Source organism: Penicillium atrosanguineum (assembly GCF_028827265.1).
Source record: "Penicillium atrosanguineum strain IBT 20685 chromosome Unknown utg000006l_segment0_segment0, whole genome shotgun sequence".
Lineage (NCBI taxonomy): Eukaryota > Fungi > Ascomycota > Eurotiomycetes > Eurotiales > Aspergillaceae > Penicillium > Penicillium atrosanguineum.
In genome coordinates, this window is record NW_026623138.1 from 1,688,005 (window position 1) to 1,707,191 (window position 19,187).

At 50.9% G+C, this 19,187-nt stretch overlaps 8 protein-coding genes across 8 annotated transcripts; 4 read left to right on the forward strand and 4 right to left on the reverse strand.

Annotated features, from left to right (window-relative positions):
- Positions 1-403: 403 nt before the first annotated feature.
- Positions 404-2,059, forward strand: N7443_007772 (cytochrome P450; the record flags this gene model as incomplete). Its single annotated transcript, XM_056887828.1, has 3 exons — positions 404-579; positions 635-1,075; positions 1,126-2,059. 3 exons carry the CDS (start codon positions 404-406, stop codon positions 2,057-2,059), a joined length of 1,551 nt encoding a protein of 516 aa, XP_056739519.1.
- Positions 2,060-2,245: 186 nt separating this feature from the next.
- Positions 2,246-2,724, reverse strand: N7443_007773 (signal recognition particle 14 kDa protein; the record flags this gene model as incomplete). Its single annotated transcript, XM_056887829.1, has 2 exons — positions 2,246-2,608; positions 2,698-2,724. The coding sequence occupies 2 exons, from the start codon at positions 2,722-2,724 to the stop codon at positions 2,246-2,248; spliced, it is 390 nt and encodes a 129-aa protein (XP_056739520.1).
- A 228-nt stretch (positions 2,725-2,952) lies between these two features.
- On the forward strand, positions 2,953-5,576 carry N7443_007774 (MIF4G domain-containing protein; the record flags this gene model as incomplete). The annotated part of the gene is made up of 2 exons (XM_056887830.1): positions 2,953-4,357; positions 4,408-5,576. The coding sequence occupies 2 exons, from the start codon at positions 2,953-2,955 to the stop codon at positions 5,574-5,576; spliced, it is 2,574 nt and encodes an 857-aa protein (XP_056739521.1).
- A 163-nt stretch (positions 5,577-5,739) lies between these two features.
- On the reverse strand, positions 5,740-7,206 carry N7443_007775 (uncharacterized protein; the record flags this gene model as incomplete). Its single annotated transcript, XM_056887831.1, has 2 exons — positions 5,740-7,117; positions 7,193-7,206. The coding sequence occupies 2 exons, from the start codon at positions 7,204-7,206 to the stop codon at positions 5,740-5,742; spliced, it is 1,392 nt and encodes a 463-aa protein (XP_056739522.1).
- A 762-nt stretch (positions 7,207-7,968) lies between these two features.
- N7443_007776 (putative monooxygenase) lies at positions 7,969-9,357 on the reverse strand (the record flags this gene model as incomplete). The annotated part of the gene is made up of 2 exons (XM_056887832.1): positions 7,969-9,056; positions 9,111-9,357. 2 exons carry the CDS (start codon positions 9,355-9,357, stop codon positions 7,969-7,971), a joined length of 1,335 nt encoding a protein of 444 aa, XP_056739523.1.
- A 4,074-nt stretch (positions 9,358-13,431) lies between these two features.
- Positions 13,432-14,361, forward strand: N7443_007777 (MFS maltose permease MalP; the record flags this gene model as incomplete). Its single annotated transcript, XM_056887833.1, has 1 exon — positions 13,432-14,361. One exon carries the CDS (start codon positions 13,432-13,434, stop codon positions 14,359-14,361), a length of 930 nt encoding a protein of 309 aa, XP_056739524.1.
- A 761-nt stretch (positions 14,362-15,122) lies between these two features.
- On the reverse strand, positions 15,123-16,775 carry N7443_007778 (uncharacterized protein; the record flags this gene model as incomplete). Its single annotated transcript, XM_056887834.1, has 1 exon — positions 15,123-16,775. The coding sequence occupies one exon, from the start codon at positions 16,773-16,775 to the stop codon at positions 15,123-15,125; it is 1,653 nt and encodes a 550-aa protein (XP_056739525.1).
- A 566-nt stretch (positions 16,776-17,341) lies between these two features.
- On the forward strand, positions 17,342-18,295 carry N7443_007779 (uncharacterized protein; the record flags this gene model as incomplete). Its single annotated transcript, XM_056887835.1, has 1 exon — positions 17,342-18,295. One exon carries the CDS (start codon positions 17,342-17,344, stop codon positions 18,293-18,295), a length of 954 nt encoding a protein of 317 aa, XP_056739526.1.
- Between the last annotated feature and the right edge of the window lie 892 nt (positions 18,296-19,187).

Consider the following 19,187-nt stretch of genomic DNA (forward strand, 5'->3'; position numbering starts at 1 on the left):
GTGGCTGGATGGATTTCCCGGGACTTTCTTTTCTTTATTTCAGCGTTTGCATATACCATAGTGGGACTGGGGGTCGTGTCAGGACTATGCCTTAGTTAGGTTCCAAAATTTGCTTTCTAATTTTTCAATTGAAGGAGTAATTGACATGTTCTGCGATATCAATTATCATTTCGTCAGTATATGAGCCGTCGATTTAGCGCACTCGAGTGAAGCCACGCGCTTATGATTGATTGCAAGCTCGGCCCCTTCCCGCATTCCGCACTGGCCTCCAAAAACATTCCCCTAAACCACATCGGGCTAAGTATCACTTGGTATTTCAACAGCTCAACAGCGAGCCTGCAGGCTTGCTCTAACTCCTACCCGTGATCATTGTTGAGCAAACCCTTGTTGTCCAGTCAGAAATATGCTCGACCTCAGTCAGGCCCTGCTCCTGGGCCTCGTCGCCGCAGCGGGCTACATAATGTATCGTGGGTCCAGACACGATCCACGTGAGCCGCCAATACTGTCGAATGGAATTCCTATAGTCGGACACATGCTCGGTATGATGTGGTACGGAGTTGGATATTGGACAATGCAGGCGTGAGTCGCTCAGCACCCTGAAGAAACCCCAACACCTAGCTAAGCGCATCTTCAGAAAGCAGAAAGCATCCTATTCCATCTTTGGAATTGACCTGTTGTTCACTAAAATCTACATCATCACTTCGCCAGAGCTGATGCAGTCCATCCAGCGCAGCAAGTCTCTCAGTTTAGATCCCCTCTTGGATCTTGCCGTGCTCAGATTCTCGGGTATTACCAACAAGCAGACTTTGGATCTGATGCTTGACGCCAGTTCTGGCGGCCAGGGCTTTGCTCAAAAGCTCATGCATGCATTGGCACCTACGATGATTGGAAAATCATTGGATCAAATGAACATTCGGATGGTTCGCTTTATGACGCCTCTCATTGATGAGTTGGGAGATAAGTCCTCTGTCGATCTTTACAAGTGGTGCCGGGATGCTATCACTGATGCTAGCAATGATACTATGTTTGGGCCCATGAACCCGTTTAAGGATAAGGAATTATCCGATGCATTCTGGTGGGTTTGGTTCGATTCACAAATAAGTTTGACAGGGCTAACCCGGACAGGGACTATGAAAATAATTTGGGCGCGCTCGTGGCCAACGCGTTACCCTGGCTCACTGCACGCAAGCCGCTGAAGGCCCGTGAGAAGATTGCCGCTGCGATCTTGAAATACCATCAAAGCGGAGGGGTCGAGCAAGCATCTGAGTTGGTTAAATTGAGACACACCTCGATTCTCGGGGCGGGAATCTCGCCGGAGGAGTATGCGCTTCTAGAGACACCCCTGCCAACAGGGTTTCTCTCGAACACCGTCCCGGCAGCATTCTGGTCTTTATATGATATCTACTGCCGTCCAGAGCTCCTAAACGATCTTCGTAAAGAGGTGGAACTAAACGCCCTCTCTATTCGGACCAATGGCACTCATATTATAGATATCGGCGCTCTACGGGGAAGATGTCCGCTTCTTCTATCTACATTCCAAGAGATTTTACGGACGCGAACAATGTCATCACCTACGCGATATGTAACTCAGGATACACTGATTGCCGACAAATATCTTCTCAAAGCAGCCAGCCTCGTTACTATGCCATCCATTGAGATGGGGAAACAGCCCGAAGTCTGGGGAGAAACAGCAAATGTTTTTGATGCTCAGAGGTTCATGAAAGGGGTGGCCTCGGAGACCCGCCCAAGTGAAAGAGAGCCCCGCCGTCTTGGTGGGTTCATGACATTCGGTGTCTCGCCCACAATCTGTCCTGGTCGTCATTTTGCCAGCTCTGAGATATTAGGAATGGTTGCCACCATGATTCTGCAATATGATATATCCCCCGTGTGCGGGACCTGGGAAGAACCAGAGAAGTTTTTATCTTCCCTTGTGTCTATTATGACTCCCGTGAGGGGTGCGTTCCCAGTCAACGTGAAGCGAAGGCGGCAATATGAAGATACCAAATGGGATTTCCATGTGGAGGAAGGCAAAGGGCAATTTCCGTTAGTGATTGGATAGATGATCTGATCAGAAAGAATATATTGGCTCGTGGTTCACAAGTGCATAAGGATATGTACACCCGGGAATAAGCTCGTAAGGAATCATTGACACGAAGTTTTGCAAAAGGACCACCGATGAACGCCAGTAAAATGCAAGATGGGCGATGCCAAGGGCATTGAAACCGTAATAGAAACAAAAAGCAGTTCACGCCTTAATGGCCTTGGATACACCCTTGCCCTTCGCCTTGCGCTTGCTGCGGTCCCGCTTCTTCAGGCCTGTCATGCTGGCCTTGCACACATCCGCATACCGAGTGTAGAACGCCTCAAGCTGATCCGCAGGAACAACTGTCGAGAATTTGACTTTTGAGGCCTTAGAAACCTTGGTCTTATCGATTTTGCCGTCTTTGTCAATAGGCTTCTTTGCGTCGGTGTTGCCATTGGAAGCGCGGATAAGAATAGATGGTTGGCCACTAGTGACACCGTCGATCAGAGGCTTTTGAGACAAGAAGACAGAGCCTCGGGATTTCTGCGAAGTCTTGGAGAGGAGCTCGGTGAGAGCTGAGAAGAACTGCGGTGACGGAGGTGTTAGCGATACCGTAGGTGGTCTCGTGGCTGAATGTGCGGAATGCTCATGTCAAGAAGGTAGGCAAGACAAACCTCGTCGGTGGCCATGTGAGGCGCCATTATGATTTTAGAAGAGTGCGACGCGCACAGGAACCGTATCAATGCAATCTGGAGCAAGAGACAGCGCAATGACCAGCGAGGCTCGTGGGAACGAAACTCCGCTGTGGGCGGGCTCGCCGCCTTCACGTTTTGCCGGCGAGAAAAGTGGCCCTGGAAAAAGTTCAGTCACCGCCCGCGTAGCTTCGTCTTTTGGTCTCTGCCTCTCAATACTTCTAGACCCAAGTCACCATGCCGCGTCGAATGCATAATACGACCTCCTTACCTCGGGGCTTGCGCTCCGAGCTGGGGATCAGGGATACTTACGGGGAAAAGAAGCGCAAACAAAAAGGTCCCGCTAATCGGAAAGACCGACGAAAGGCAGAGCGCGATGACAAGAAATCAAGAAAGCAGGTGGCTCCGGCACAGAAAAAGTTTCAGCGAATTGAGGAAGGCGATGAGGAGGAGGAGGAGGAGGAAGACAACATCGATCTAGACGAGGACGACGATATTTCCAGCGACGATGCAAGACCTACGAAGAAATCGAAGCCCACTCCCGAGGCAAAGCCGAAGCCCGCGTTAAAATCCAAGAAGTCTAAGGACCCTGAACCTGCTTCCGATAGCGACAGCGACGACGGACAAGGCTATGAAGATGATGATGTCTTGGATGAGACTACCCCACAATCACCCGTCCATGTGTCCGCCGGCGTCAAGTCTAAGTTGGCCCAGGACGATGCGGAAATTGCGGCGCTGGAGAAGAAGCTTGGCTTGAAGAAAGGGAAGAAGCTTCCAAAAGCCTTTGCAGAGGATGGATTGGAGGACTTGATGGGAGATTTGGGCGAGGAGTCAGAGGACGATAGCCGAAAGCGCAAGCGCGAGGCTGATGAGTGGTTGTTGAGCAAGAGGCGAAAGGCACAGGCTCTTCAAGCGCAGGTGTCTGAAGATGATGATGACGATGAAGATGATGACGAGCTCGACAGCGACGAAGAAGGCGACAACCTCGACGACGAAATCTTCGGGGACGAGAGTGATGAAGACGACGAAGGCGAAGGCGAGGACAGCGACTTCAAGGGATTCGATGAGAAACTGCTCCCCAAGAAAAGGGAAAACCCTTACATCGCTCCGGTTTCGAAGCCTGAGACTACGCAAAAATATATTCCCCCGTCGATGCGAGCTCGTCAAGACCCCGAATCAGAGTCCCTTACTCGTTTAAGGCGCCAAGCCCAGGGACAATTGAATAAGTTGTCCGAGGCCAATTTGATTTCTATTGTTGGCGAATTTGAGAAACTCTATCGTGATTACCCTCGTCAGAGTGTGACCTCTACTTTGATCAATCTATTGATGGGCATGATCTGTGAGAGAGCCGTTCTACAGGACACTTTCATGGTTCTCCATGCAGGATTCATTGCGGCACTGTACAAGCTTCTGGGCATGGACTTTGGTGCTGAGATTGTCCAGCATGTGGTCGAAATCTTGGATGCGGGTGCTGATGAACGCGGCAAATTTGAGGGCAAGGAGGTCGTTAACCTTGTTTCCCTTCTGTCGCAACTGTACAACTTCCACGTTATCGGCAGCACATTGATGTTCGACTACATCCGTCTCTTCCTGGCGGAGATTAACGAAACCAACACCGAGCTTTTGCTTAAAGTCATTCGAAGTAAGTGGTTCTACGATGTCGATATTGGAATTCATCTAACAGCTGCATAGACTGTGGTCCCCAACTTCGACAAGATGACCCATCATCACTCAAGGACATTGTCCTGCTCATCCAACCCGCTGTGGCTAAGGCTGGCGAGGCTGCCCTTTCGGTTCGCACTAAGTTCATGATCGACGTTATCACCGATCTCAAGAACAACAAAGTCAAGTCTGCTATTGGCGCCAGTGTGACCTCAGAGCATATTACCAAGATGCGCAAGGTTCTTGGCTCGTTGAATAATTCTCGTGTCATTCGTGCTTCCGAGCCTATCAGCATCAGCCGCGCCGACATCCACGATTCTTCGAAGAAGGGTAAATGGTGGTTGGTGGGTGCAAGCTGGAAGGATGATCCTTTGGTTGCTGCCCGGAAGGAGTTAGCCAGCGCGGAAACAAAAAAGACCCACGTCGAGGACGATGACAGTGAGGCCGAGCCCGACCTGGGAGACCTTGCCAAGGCTCACCGTATGAACACTGATGTCCGTCGATCCATTTTCGTTGCGATCATGTCTGCGAACGATTTCCAAGATGCGCATGTCCGTCTTCTTAAGCTTCGCTTGAAGCGGGCCCAGGAGTTCGAAATCCCCCGTGTTCTTTTGCATTGCGCAATGGAAGAACAAGCACACAATCCCTACTACACTCTCATTGCCCGACGTCTCTGTGGTGAACTAGGCCGACGCATCAAAATGTCCTTCATGTTCGCCCTTTGGAACATTTTCAAGCGAATGGGCGAGAAAAGCGACCTTGACGAAGATGACGATTTTGACCCTGACGATGAAGAGAACGGAGTTAGCATGAAGGCCGTGGTCAACGTGGCCAAGATGTTCGGTATGCTTATCGCGGACGGCTCCTTGACTTTAGGCATCCTGAAGAACCTCAACTTCGCCTACCTCCAACCCAAGACCAAGACCTTTGTTGAGATTTTGATCATCAGCATCATCCAGCAATCGCAGAAGACTAAGAGGGCGAAAAAGAGAGCCGATTCTAGCGAGTCTAGTTGGGATGAAGAGTCTTTGATGCAGATCTTCTTACGTGTGCAGGAAGCGCCCCAAATTGCTAAGGGTCTGATTTACTTTGTCCGCAAAGTTGTCGCCAAGAGTGATATCGTCTCGGGCAAGGAACAAAAAATGGTGCGCTGGGGCTGCAATGTTGCTGTAGATACCCTGAAGGCTGTGAAGGACTAAGGCTTGCATAAAGGAGGCATTTTGTCTTGTTATGGATTTGTAACTAGAATATACCCATGGAAATATCGGTTGAAGTTGCATTGCGGCTTTTAAGAATTGAAAGTTCCATTGCGCATAACTCATATCGGACATGAATGTTACGATTATCGTATAAGTGCCCTTTTCATGGGTCTTCTGATAGTAAATCCCATTCCATAGCAACTAACCAGCGCTGGTTTGCATCGTATGTGGGACCGCTCTCAAAGGCAAGGCCTTTAGTGACGCCAAGTGCGTGGAGATCATGCAGTTCCATTTCCCATGTTAAGCCACGATGAATACCCACCAAGTCGCCTGTTTGGACTGATGAGACATGAGATTGGTCAGTATGCGAGCCATCACTTGTGTGGGGTCGAGAGCGAGGCAGTCCCATCGCCATAATATTAAAAAACTCGCCCTCTTGTTCCAATTCTTTGGATGGCTTCATATTTTCAGCCTGGATGAGCGTCAATGGGCCAGAGTTGCTCAGTGTTCCCTGGCTAACATGGACAACACGAGCAGTCACAAGGTACTTGCTCGAAGCACTTGTTGCTTCAGAAGACCTACTTTGGCCTATGCCTTCATGCTTTGATCCCATCTCAAGGATCCAACTTCGCACCTCGGCTGCCATTCCGCCAGGCGTGTAGCCCGGCTCTCCTGTGCGACCTCGACCGCGACGGCGAAGAGAACGCGAAGAAGGAGAGAATGGTGCCGGAATATCTTCGGCAGCCGCGTCTGGTGACGGTTCACGAGGAAGGACAAAAGCCGGCTTTCGTCTCTCGGGTGGTGAAGTCGGCTGTGTTGCGAACGGCGTCTCAGCTCTGAAGGGAGCCGGATTGGAAAGGGGCTTTTTGGTTGAGAGCATGAAGCGAGGTTTGCTGCGAAAAGGTGTCGTCATAGTCCCAGGCGTTGATAGTACCGGGCCCGTTGGTGGAGCTAGCATGCCTGGTATTGCATGTGTATCATTGTCCAGACCTACCGGCCTCGGCGCGACACGAGGAGCGGGCGTCCTCAGAGGATCGGGAGTGGCATACTGAGGCTCAGATGATGCCGATGGTATCACGCTATCGTGGTTCAATTTATCATCCAGAGACTGATGCCCTCCGGAGAGTCGTCGCCGCTTGTGATTGTCTCGCACGGGTGCAAACACCGCGTCGAAATCGGTGCCCAGGTCGCCGGGGCTCGCCTGTGTTGGTAGAGAGCTGTCGATGACATCGTCTACTAATTCCGTTCCCTCGGCGTCTCTAGGTCCAATGTCTCTGAAAGGCTCGCCATCATCTGAATCCTCGATCACGTCCCTTTGCCAACGAGGTCGGAGGGCATTCCGGGATGGGGCTGGGGTGTGCGTGCCAGCCGGGGCGGTCGAGATGAGGCCATCATCGTCGTCGATGTCGATTTCATTATTCCGCTGTGATGTACTCTGTGAGATCAAAAACCGAGGGGAGTTGGCGAACTGCGGACCGGCGCTACGGCGCGTCGATTGCTGGCGGCGGGATAGGCGGAATGGAGATGGAGTCTGCAGGGCTCTGTAAACATGGAGGTTTTAGATATTCACAAGGGAGGTATACTCCTGGGAAAGGCATTGGATTAGGTCCATTCACGGCGCCCTAATCATATGGCGTATGGCGTTGAGTTAGATTCGCGTAGTTGGAGACGATCGGAAATTGCGGGGAACAGCCAAGTGGCCATCCCGCGAAATGCATCGGTTACTAACGTCCAAATCCTGAATGCCAGCAAATCTAGATTTTGGAAGGCTTCGATTCTTACTTAATGATCTAGAAATACGTAGACCTACGTAAAAGCACTATTTGCTCTGTGTCTTTCCATTACCAGAAGGAATGAAATAATCCCTGTGATTGACTTAAAATTTGGAGGGACTTTGCCGTTGTACCATGTGAATGTCTAATCAGTTGGATCTATCTGCCTGGTGGGAAGGGAAAAGGAGATCGCTTAGGATGCTGATGAACAAATTGCAGACCTATCAGATATTATACACTAACTTTTCATGATATGAGAATTGGCCGAGTGACAATGCAGCCAAATGTACTATACACCTCATACCCAGAAACTATATACAATAAAAAGCGTTTACCACCTGGGCAAATGTCCCTGCATCTCAAGTACTCATTCTTCTCGGACGTAATAAGTCATGCAACATATCAACTCATATTTATGCCAACTTCGCATCACGCGTGGGGCTACTCCTATACACAGAAAGAGTTACTTAGTAGATATTTCTTGGGTCTTCAGGTCATCATGAGTCTCATTTCTGCAAAAAAAAAAAGTGAAAAAAATAAGGGATGAATATACATGAGAGTTATACAGTCCAAGAAGAGAGCGCCAAAAGTACAAATCAAACAATGCAAAGATAGACCGCTTACATCTGCTTAAAGTACTCATCGAACTTCTCCTCAGTGACCTTGGTGCAGTCGAAGCCGTAGATCTCACGCTGGACATCGGCATCAGCCCACTTGTCGGGTACGGGACCCTTGCCTTCACGGAGAGCTGCGAATTGACGGTCACGCTCCTCCTTGGCCGCACCATCTCCCAAGTGCAGGGCACGGCCGGAGGCAGAAGCCATGTTAACGAGGGCCTCGGCGCGGCTCTTACGGACGCGCTCGTAGACGCGAAGAGCCTTGTTGATGGACTCAGGGGTAGTGTCGGGGAGACGGGAGAGGGCAACGCCGAGAACGGCGCCGTCCTCGATGGCCTGGGCGGCACCCTGGGCCAAGTGAGGCAGGGTGGGGTGGCAGGAGTCGCCGACCAGGGCCACAGAGCCGTGGACCCAGGTGGGGAGGGGATCGTGGACGCGCAACTTCCACTCGCAGACCTCACCCTCGGGGACATAATTCAGCATGCGCTGGACCATGGGACAAAAATCGGAGAAAACTTCCAACATGGCCTTCTTGTCACCCTTGGTGGTGTAGGTGGCGTTAGTTGCAGCGGCGAAGTTGGTATCGGGTTGGGTAGTGGAGAGGTTGTAGATGGTGTTGTTGGAGACAGCATAGGCGATAATGTGGCGCTTCTCTCCGATCCAGCGGGTAACGCGGGTGTTATTGATCAGAGCCAGGAGCTCAGGGTCGTCCTTGATCTGGTCCTTGTGGATCATGATACGGTAGGCGGCCTGGTTGGTATCCTTGACACCGACGTCAACGCCCAATTTCTTAAGCATCTCGACACGGGTGTTGGACTTGATGCCGTCGGCACCGAGCAGAATGTCGCATTCCACCGTGTACGAGGACTTGCTCTCATCACGAGGCACGGCAGTGAACGAGGGACGCTCGCTGGAGACGTCAACCTTCTCTCCAGTGGTTGCAAAATGGAACTTGATGGCCTTCTCGTTCAAGCAGCCCTGGTAGAGACCGTCGGCCAGCGACGCGCGGTGTCCCACCATGTGCTTGTAGCCATAGGTCTTCTCAATGTAGCGCAGCTCAACGTGAGCAAGCTCAGCATCAGTGGCACCAACTGTTCAGTCAGTCAGTTCTTGTTTCTCTCAACTATGCATTCACAGTCACATACCTCGCACGGACGTATCGGTAATGTCTACAGCCTCGGCCTCAATGGGCTTCCAGACACCGAGCCCGTCAAGGACGCGGGCCATGTTAGGGGCCAGCTGGATACCAGCTCCAACAAAGCCAAGGTCGTGTGCGCTCTCGTAGACATCAATGTTCTTGAAGCCACGCTGTGCCAAAGCAAGGGCGGTAGTGAGGCCACCCATGCCGGCGCCCAGAATGGCAATCTGCAGATCTTGGGGAGACTTGGTCATTGTGTATGTCTATATGAGGGGACGGGATTTGAGGAAAGGGAAAATTTACAGAGGAAAGGGCAACTTTTAAATTTCCCCAGCTCGAGCCCTCGAGCCATCGTATTCGGTGCGCGGTCTACAAAATGACCAAGGCGGAAAAAATCTCATCCGCTCCCACAAGCTCCCCACACGCCCGACTTGCTGGAGAGTTGGGGTAAGCCAACCACTAAGAAGTTTCCATCGTAGCCGGTTGGGATATTACCCGCCGTCCCTCCCTTGACCACTCAGAGTATTCTAGGGTGAAGTTATTGCCAGGACTGAGGATAGACGCCGCTCTCGTTATGCTTCTGGCCAATCAGCGCAAACAATTTCATCGAGACCTATGAGAAAACCGAACAAGACTATCTTAGTTTAATTCGCTCGACTGCTAGTGACTCTTCCCTGCAATCGGATATCTCTAATAGACTAAATGTATTGCTGGCGTGTCGGCCTGGTGGATCATTGCCCCGCCACCCCAGTCGTTCCCCACATTCGACTCTGGACTCTCGGAGTAAGTCTGGTTCTTAGGGTGGCCAAACTGCCGACATCGCCACTCTTTCACTCGTTGATAACTTGCCCGTATACTCCGCAATGATGTTCATTTCAAAACAGTCATCTATCATTGGAGATCACCTCTGTATCCCACTTCTAGTTATTATCGCCTTATCCAGCGTGACTACAGGCGGCGTCATCGGTGACTCCAGCCCCACAGGATCATGCGGAGAATCTCTAGCGCTGCAGCGGACGATCTAATAGCCATAGCACACGTTATACGCATAGTCCTGTTCGAGAGCATGGGGCATTTCCGTAATTCCGTCTCGGATGTGATTCGAGAGCATTTGGAGTCCTAGTATCACACCAGTCACAAGTGTCAGTGGAAGAAGGAGCTTTCTCTTTCGCATGGCGACCCCACAAGAGAATTGAGTGAGTCGGCAAGCTCTTCATGTGACCTTCAACTGCGAATAAAAATCATCGATGAAGGATCCTTGCATTTCTCACGTCCAATGTTCGGGTTACAATACAATAGATATCGCTTGTGACCGGGAAGAAATATCATTTGAACCCTTCGAGCAAGACCTGGATGCTCGCAAATTATCTGTGCATCAGTCGGTAAAAGCGAGATTATTTGAGAACTGACGGATTCTTCGGGATGGACTCGAACTTGAGAGTAAGATACGGTTTCCGTGCTGATTCCAAATTGCGGACCAAAATATAATCGCCTCATACATAGCAAGCTGAATGAAGAAGTAATATTTCAATAAATAAACCAGGTTGGAGCTTGTGCCTTCAACATCAGCAAGCTATAGCTTCGAAGAGGACAGATATCGAAGAGGATCGAGCCTGGGCTGAAGACTTTCGAGGCATCATACTCAAAGTGAGATGGTATACTCAGCCCGTGCGATTAGCGGCAAACGCTTGCTAAGCATTGTAGTGCACCTTCCCCTTTTGGTTAGACGACTAATGTGAGGCTTTACATTGATCAATGAAATGGCAAGAGTTGATGTCTTGCATGTCTTTCTTCAGAAAGAACTATCCCGTAAGCGAACGATGTCAAGGGTCGTCTAGCCTAGATATAAAGCCAAGTGGGTGTTAGGGATACTTTCAATTTAGTCTGTCTTTCTACAATCAATTCGAGCACAGCAACTGTATTGCAGAGCTCTACTCTGCAATCAATTCCGGATAAATGTCCAATACTCTTAAGTCGACTTTCAAGACAGTTCGGTTCGGCAAGCTACACTAGTTATGAATTAAGGATTCTTTCAAGCTCTAGGGGCTGTTTACTCAACAATTCTTTGCAAATCTCTTGCCCAATCCGTCTACAAAGGCCGGACACTGAACTGTAGCAAGCGCCCGCAACTTCACCTCGTTTTATACTTGCCCAATTGGCCGACCGTGCTGAAACTGGGCTTGGATATCGCATCTCAAGAAGGAATAACCCAGGCTGTCTCTGATACAGCCTTGAAGATTAAACGCATTGATGTTTGCAACAACAATACAGGCCATGGTCTGATAGAGGCATGGAAGGTACCCGGGAAGCAGATGCGCGACATTAACTAAGGACCAACTTCTGGGAACCGTTTCATGTCAGATAAGAAGCAATCTGAATATTTCGAGAGATCAACCCCCTTGCCAAGATGACACCGTTGTCCAAGTCTCTTCAATGGGTGGATAGTTGACTGCTCCGGGTTACTCATTCTACCGCGCGAGGCAAGAACAACTGATAAGAGAATAGGGGTTTCTGCTAACAGCCCTGTGCATAGTATATTTGCTCTGAAGGGCGTCCAGGGTCAGTCGCCAAGGAAGTCGGCTCTGATTGGAAATTCAAGTTCCCTATCGTCGTGCCAGGGGGTGTACGGGCCATTTTTGCTGGATTCGGTTTTGAAACTGACATCTTGACATCCGGCGTATGACGTGCCTGCTGGATCGATCGGTTAACTTCTACGTTATGTCGCCAATCTTATATCCCAATCTGCTTGCAGTGCGAGAATTTGTGCTCGTGCGCTATTTGACTGTGTGGTTGGGCTGCACCAACGTCCGATGCCCGTGCACCTGCTCGTGGGCGTGGAGGCCATCCCATTATCTAGGGAGGAGATTTCAAAAAGGACCCTGACGGACATGGATACATGGGAGGCTTAGAGTTTGCTGTGTACTGTAGTCAAAAGGGAGCCTATCTTGAGAGATATACGTTTCATATATTTCATTCAACGTGATGATCGCACCTGACAGATTCAAAGTTGAACGTCAATTTACCCAATTCTTTGAGTTTCCCCCGCGTATACAAGGTTTAGCTTGAACTCTTCCAAGCACTTGAGAAGACATTAACAGATGAATCCACAATTTCCCCAAATGAAAAACGGTTTCTCGTGGGATCTTCAGGGGGTCAACACTCCACCTTGGGCTGGACAGTGGAGTGAGGGATTTCACTTGCTTCACACCTCATGTCGGGTTAGACGTGATTTAAGAGTGTGACAAAGCTCTTCTGGAAGCCCCCCCCCCCCCCCCCCTAATTTCCCCTGAACCATGCAGGGGTCCTCACCATGAACCGCTGACCCTATGACGCATTCTTCTTTCGGCTCGGCAATCCCCTGGCTTTTAGGCATTTTACGGGGAAAGCGGACGGGTTCCACTTGTGGGACTATTCAACTTTAGTACGAAGCTACCACCAGGCCAGCAGCCAACAGCCAAATTGCAATCAGCATACGAAGTTCCTGTTTTGTGAGGTCCGACGTCTCGGCGAAACGTGTTTGGGCGGCACAGTATTGTCGATCCGCAACGTCCCAAGCACCAGGGTCACAGCTGTCATTGGCGGATGTAGCGGTTTAAGGCGGTGCCGATGTCGATCACTCGGGCTTCCTTGTGTTGATTGAGGCGCTTTCGACTCCCGGACCCTGACATATCCGCACCACTTGCTGCGAACCGTCGGACAATGAGCATGGCCTGTTGACCTGTCGATACAGTTCTCATTGACGCAGTCTTGGTCTCTTGGTTACTGATGAGAGAGATGACTTCCCTAGATTGATACCACTGTCCAGCTCAAGCTGCTACTTGTTATTCCACGGTGGAAACCTTTGTCATGGACGTCCGAGCCTGAAGTGGAGGTGCAGATCCGCGAAGTGGCTAATGAAGACGGGCCTCACCACGAAGCTTATGACCGACTAGGACATGCCTTCCCCTGCGCGAGTTCATCCACTATCCACTCAGCAGTGGAGACTTCTCTCCTCTCCTTTTGACGTGAGAGATTGACATGTACCCCTCTGACCGTCATTGGACTATGTTGCCCATCCACACCAACCCCCGCTGTCTGTCGTGTCTATCGGGCTGAATGTGGAGTTCATCCGACTCCTCGACGTCAGGAGCTTAGGTCCATGAGCGGAATGAAAGTTCGTTTCCCCCTGAGAATGACATCTATAAAGAGCAGTCCATGCCAATTGACTTTCGATTCTTCGAATACCCCAAGAATCTCTTTCTGTTTTTAATTTACTCCAGTCACTCTTTACCGGTTCAATACCGTCCATTCTTTATTGCTTCAAGCAACAGTCACTCCTTCAATCCAAGATGAAGTCCTTTGCCATCGCCGCCTTTCTGGCGTCTACCGTCGCTGCTCTGCCCACCGGCACCAGCACCTTCAGCTGCATTCCTTCCAGTGCCGCTCCCACTGGCTTTGTTCCTGAAATCCCCTACTGCTCCTCTACCCCCACTGCCATGCCCACTGTCACCCCTACCCCCAAGGTCAGCGGCCTCAGCTCCTTCACCGGCGGCAGCAGTGCCGGTAACGCTGTTCACAGCGTCTTCTCTGTGACCAACGGCGGCAAGAAGATGCTCGTCGAGCTCGAGCAGGGCTTTGCCCAGAAGCTCACCGGCCTGAACCTCGGCAGCGTCACCGACTCCATCGGTTCCATCTTGGACATCGCCGACTCCCCCAGCCAGCTGAACACCAACAGTCTGACCTCCGGTGTCCTGACCGTCGCCACAACCGAGGGCAAGTACGCCCTTGTCCAGCTCACCTCCGAGGTTGAGACTCTTCTTTCTCCTCTTCTGTCCACCCTCGGTGGCGTTACCCAGGTTGTCGGTGGTCTCGTTGGCACTCTTGAGGGACTCGGCAGCCTTGCCAACCTGAAGCGTGACCCCATCTCCGACGTCATGAGCATCACCGGTATGAACGGCAACAACATCCTCGTGCAGGTTGAGCCCACCGTCCTCGGCCTCCTCGGTGAGCTGAACCTGGGCTCCCTCCTCGGCGGTAGCTCCAGCCAGTCCTCCCCTCTCGGTTCCGTCGTCGGTGAGGTCCCAGTCGCCGGTGACCTCGTTGAGCAGGCTACCTCCCTCGGCGCCGACCCCACCCAGCTGATCGGTGTCCTCAGCAAGGACGGTTCCTCCGCTCTCCTCGTCAAGGTTGAGAGCACCGCGACCGGCCTCTTGTCCACCCTCGGCCTCTCCAGCCTTGGCCAGACCGTCGGCAGCGTCGTTTCCTCCACACCCCTGTAAAAGAACCTGTCTCACCCTTGAAGGGATTTGATCATTCGCTTCTATGGGTCCTCTGTGGTTCAGTTTGCCATTGGCGGGACTGGACGTCACGCCAAAATGATTTGACACGAGGAGTTACCCTATATATATTTTCGTTATTCTGTACCTACTTTATACGTGAAAGCGTAAACCTTGAATCTCGAACATGGATTTTGCCCTGCTGCAATGTCCAGTGCTATTTACTCTAGGCAGAGATTTGAGAATAAATAATACATCCAGAGATCTGCATTGAGCGGGAGTGAAAGTTGGTGGCGCGTATTCTCCTACGCCGATAGGAGGTACGGGGCTAATCAATCCATTGATCGTACGGTGAATGGATGAATATTGAATAGATGAATATTGAAATACAAGCAGATGTTCAGATTGAGTGTATGTTGATCCCGAGACAGTGGAGAGGCACTGCGAGATTGCATGTTTCCCGGCGAGACCAAGATGAGAAGACGTAGGTAGGCATCCCTGAGTCGGTGACCACGGAGCCGCTGGTAGCTGTGACAGTGGCATATCCGGTCTCTGCTTCAGCGGTATATTGATGTGCTATCTGCGCGTCTTTGAGCATTGTGGTGACTGAAGTTAAAAACCGAAGTATTGAATGATTTCAATTCCAGAATGGCAATATCAATTGATGAAAAGGAGTATTAAGAAGTACTAGTAGCACACCTGTCCCCTCATAGACATCGCTATCGTGCTCAACGTTGCATTAAAACACCAGAAACATCCACGAATCACGGATGCATTCCACCCCAGTAGTTTTCCCCGTTTCCATCATAGGGATTCGACGCCGGCTTGCACTGGGGATTGTTGTAATCCTCCACAGTTCCCATCGGCCAGATTGGAACGACGCAGATTTCATTAACTTCACAACCCCGGCACTCCTTCCAGGTAGTCCAAGCCAGATCTCCGATCAAGGTTTGAATTGTATTCTGGGCAGATGCAAGCTCCTGCTCGACCCATGCCTCCAAAAGCGTAGAGCACACGGTGTGAGCAACGTTGTAAACAGCTCGCGCAGCCATTGACTTTCCACCCTGCAATTGCACAGGCAGGAATTGCGTCGCACACCTATCATTTTCGAGCACAGCATCACGCTCACTGTAGTCGATAAAAGGAGACAGAAGCTTTTCGATGTGTTCATGCAGAGCATCGATTGTCGAGATCTTAGTCGAGGCGAGATAGGTCAGCTCATCGCTGTATCGAATGACGACGGCATCTGTAGTGGCACGCCAGTTCCATGACGATTCCCTAGCGTCGTGGGTAAGTGCAAGAGCAGTAACCTCTTTCTGGATCGGCTTCAGCTCCGAGTATGTCAAGTGTGAGAGATGGGGAAGCTTTGGGTCCTCGGTGAAGAGGTCGACGTCATGCGCAAAAGCAGTCACAAAGTTCTCATAGTTGATAAATACTCTGTTTGCGCCGATGTCATCGTACCGCGCAGTCACAGCGCGCATCCAGCCGGCCGAGTCTCCGCCACCAGGTCCGCCACCAGGTCCGCCACCAGGTCCGCCAGGGCCTCTTCTCTTGCCATCCGGGGGTCCGTGGTGCTCATCCTTCTTCCAGCCACCTCCGGTCTTTTCATGTTCATCACGAGCTCGCGATTTGACTTGTGTAATGCGCACGGGAAGGAGGTCGCGCTCGAACTTGCACAAAATGATCTCAAATCCAGCCTCCATGCGGAGGACACCGTCAATACGGCCAGCCCAGTCATCCTCTGCCATATCACACGCCTTGCGGGCACGATCACCCTCTCCACCTGGTCCTCTTCCTGCTGAGTTGTCAATAGTGCCATTGAACAGGAGTACGTCCTGCGAATCGAGGGTTCCCTTCTGCGTCTTAGCCGCAGACATGCCATCGATGTACAAAAGGCGGAGGTCCTGTACTGCTGCGTATGTGTGTAGATATCCTGTGGAACTCTCTTCGAGGTCTTCAAAGGACGGGGGACCGAAATCTTTCTCAGTTGAGCCATGAGGATGTCTCCGACGCAGTTCCTCGCGTTCACCGCGGTGTTCATCATCCTCATTATCACCACCTTCACCTGGCGGGGGCCCACCAGGGCCATGAGGACCGCCAGGGCCTCCGGGGCCATGTGGTCCTCCACGTGGCCGAGCAAATACCATAGCATGTTCTGGCTCAAATGCCAGCCATTCTGTCCCATTTATCGGGTCCGACTCAGAGGTGCCGTGATAAAGCTGCGTACCAGCCGGGACAGTCGCAAGGAAGAAGGAAACACCATTATGATGGAGCGAAGAGCCCCATTGGCGCATAGAGTCGTGAATCACGTTAAAGATGTGGTTGGCATTTTTGACGACCGGATCGGAGTCGTTGCTTGTTGAGGCTGCCGAGAGGCCCAAGAGGGAGTATACCGCGAGCGCGGAGCGAGCACGCATCTTGAATGTATGATTATTTTCCCCTTGGACCTAAGAATGAACCGGGTATCGAGGAGTTTTAAGCTTGAAAATTGCCGTAACCGCAATCTTATCATGGCCCCGTTGAGCTTAGGGCTGTTCGGGTCGTTAAGCCGCGTCATCGCGCCAGACGCAATCCACCAGTCGTTTTGCGTAGTCAAACCCGAATTTTCGGGGCTAACTATGTTCAGGGCCCGCATGCGCAATGATGCATTACGTATGGTGTGTGGCTTGCAACTTCTATGGCCATAAATGGTCGGTTAAAGTTGTCTGTATATTGAGTGCAAAACCTCCACGTGCAAGTACATCCCAAGCAGAGAATATAGAGAGTATGGCAAATCTACTCCAAATATTGACGGGATAAATAGGACTAAACTAGTACGAACTAGCATCTAATCATTCTGAATTCAAATCCCATTAAATGGTACTAAGAATGGATACTAAAAACAACCTAAAAATCAACACCAACGCGGCCTAAGATCGACAAGATAAGATCAACGATCTCCAATCGCCCGCAACGCGTCACCACCAACACCCAACCCTCACAAATGAACCCCCTCCAAGCACGCTCCGTTCCACTCTCCACCCCGCGAAACCTCCTCCTAACCCTCGACGCCTTCGGCACAATCTTCTACCCTCGCCCATCCGTCCCCGAACAATACGCCGCGACCGCGCACGAGTTCGGCCTTTCCGCCGTCACCGCACCCAAACTCAAGACCGCCTTCAAACACGTTTTCCGCGCGCAAAGTAAGCGTTACCCTAATTACGGGCGCGCGGATGTCCTCCGTGGGAAATACGGAGGTCCTAGACAATGGTGGGAGGAGGTGATTCGGGGTAGCTTCGCGCATGTTCTGTCTGGGCCCGGACATGCTTCTAAAGACTTCGAGCTTCCGGTTGGGATGGTTGATGCTCTGCTTGATCGATTTGCTGGAGAAGGAGGGTATACATTGTATGATGATGTCGTGCCGTTCTTTACAAGGATGCGGGAGCTGAGGAGCTCACCATCACTGGCAAGAAACTTTGATCGGGTTGTCCTCGGCGTGATATCTAACTCCGATGACCGGGTTCCTGCTGTCTTGAATGCGTTGGGATTGAGAGTTGGTGATATGCGTGCTGATCAGGATCTGTCTAGTTTGCAGTTGCCTGGGTTTGAGCAGCGCATTGCGCATACTGACTTGGGTGGCTGGTCAGATGATGATGTGGATATGGTGATTACTAGCTATGAGGCTGGTGAAGAGAAGCCTCATCAGATGATATTTGATATCACGAGACGGCAGGCGAGGTTGTTAGCGAATAATGCGCAGACTGGCTCTGCTCTTACCGGAGGGGACGGGACGGGTGATTGGGTATGTGTGCATGTTGGTGATGACTATGAGAAGGATTATCGTGCTGCGATTGACGCGGGCTGGCAGAGTTATCTGCTTCGAGGAGATGGACAACAGCATACTGCGAAGAGTATTGACTCGTTAGTGGATTTAGTTGATGAACTCAAGATCGGGTGAAAAGCATCTGGTAAAGGGAAAAATCGAGACACTAGTTAACACGATATAATACAAAAACTCTGTGACTCGTGATCGAATAGGATACACGGTCCCTCATTCAAATTACATACATATAACTATACGGGGTAATGTCTGGCAACTCTTGGCTTTTCCCTTTCCGTTTGACTGTTCACCCTCGCCGCTTTTTGCTCACTGAGTAATATTGGGCATGCCCTTTAGCGGCCTAAGTTGCTCAGTGAGCATTACATACTCGTAAGTTCCACTCACTGAGCCTGTCCTGAGTGTCTAGTTTCGATTTTCGAGCCTGCACCTCGGGTCGAGCTTATCAGGCCCACGCCCACAGCCTTAGTGCAACGCCTCCATAACTAGCGTCGTCTCTGCGAAGTCCCACTTAGACCCTGACAAGAAAATACGCTGCCCCTACACGTAAATTAATATAAGGGTAGGATTCCGCTAGTAAAATTGACTCGGTATAACCCATCGGGCACCCTAATATCGGGAATAGATCTTCCCTACTCAGACTCAGTACTGGAATCATCTGATTCCTTCGTTCAAAAAGGTTCCTCTGCTCGATATTTCCTCTCCACACTACCTAGCTGCCACATCATATTTCGATATATTGCCCCAGGGATCCAGATTCAACGTCCAACGGAATTCATAGCCCAGCCTTTTTCATCTCCGAGGGATGATCTTCGCCAACCGATACTGTACGAAGAGGGTGACAAGAAATGTGAAGAAGAGGAAACCTCCATGCCCATTCTTCTGTTTCGAGGTGACGGAGAGAACGAGTCGCCTCGGGTTCGACCATGGTTTTCTGATGGAGTTGCAGGAGAAATCCCGACTGGACTATACATTAAATAAGCCTATTGAGAATTGGTGTGCACAGGATTCG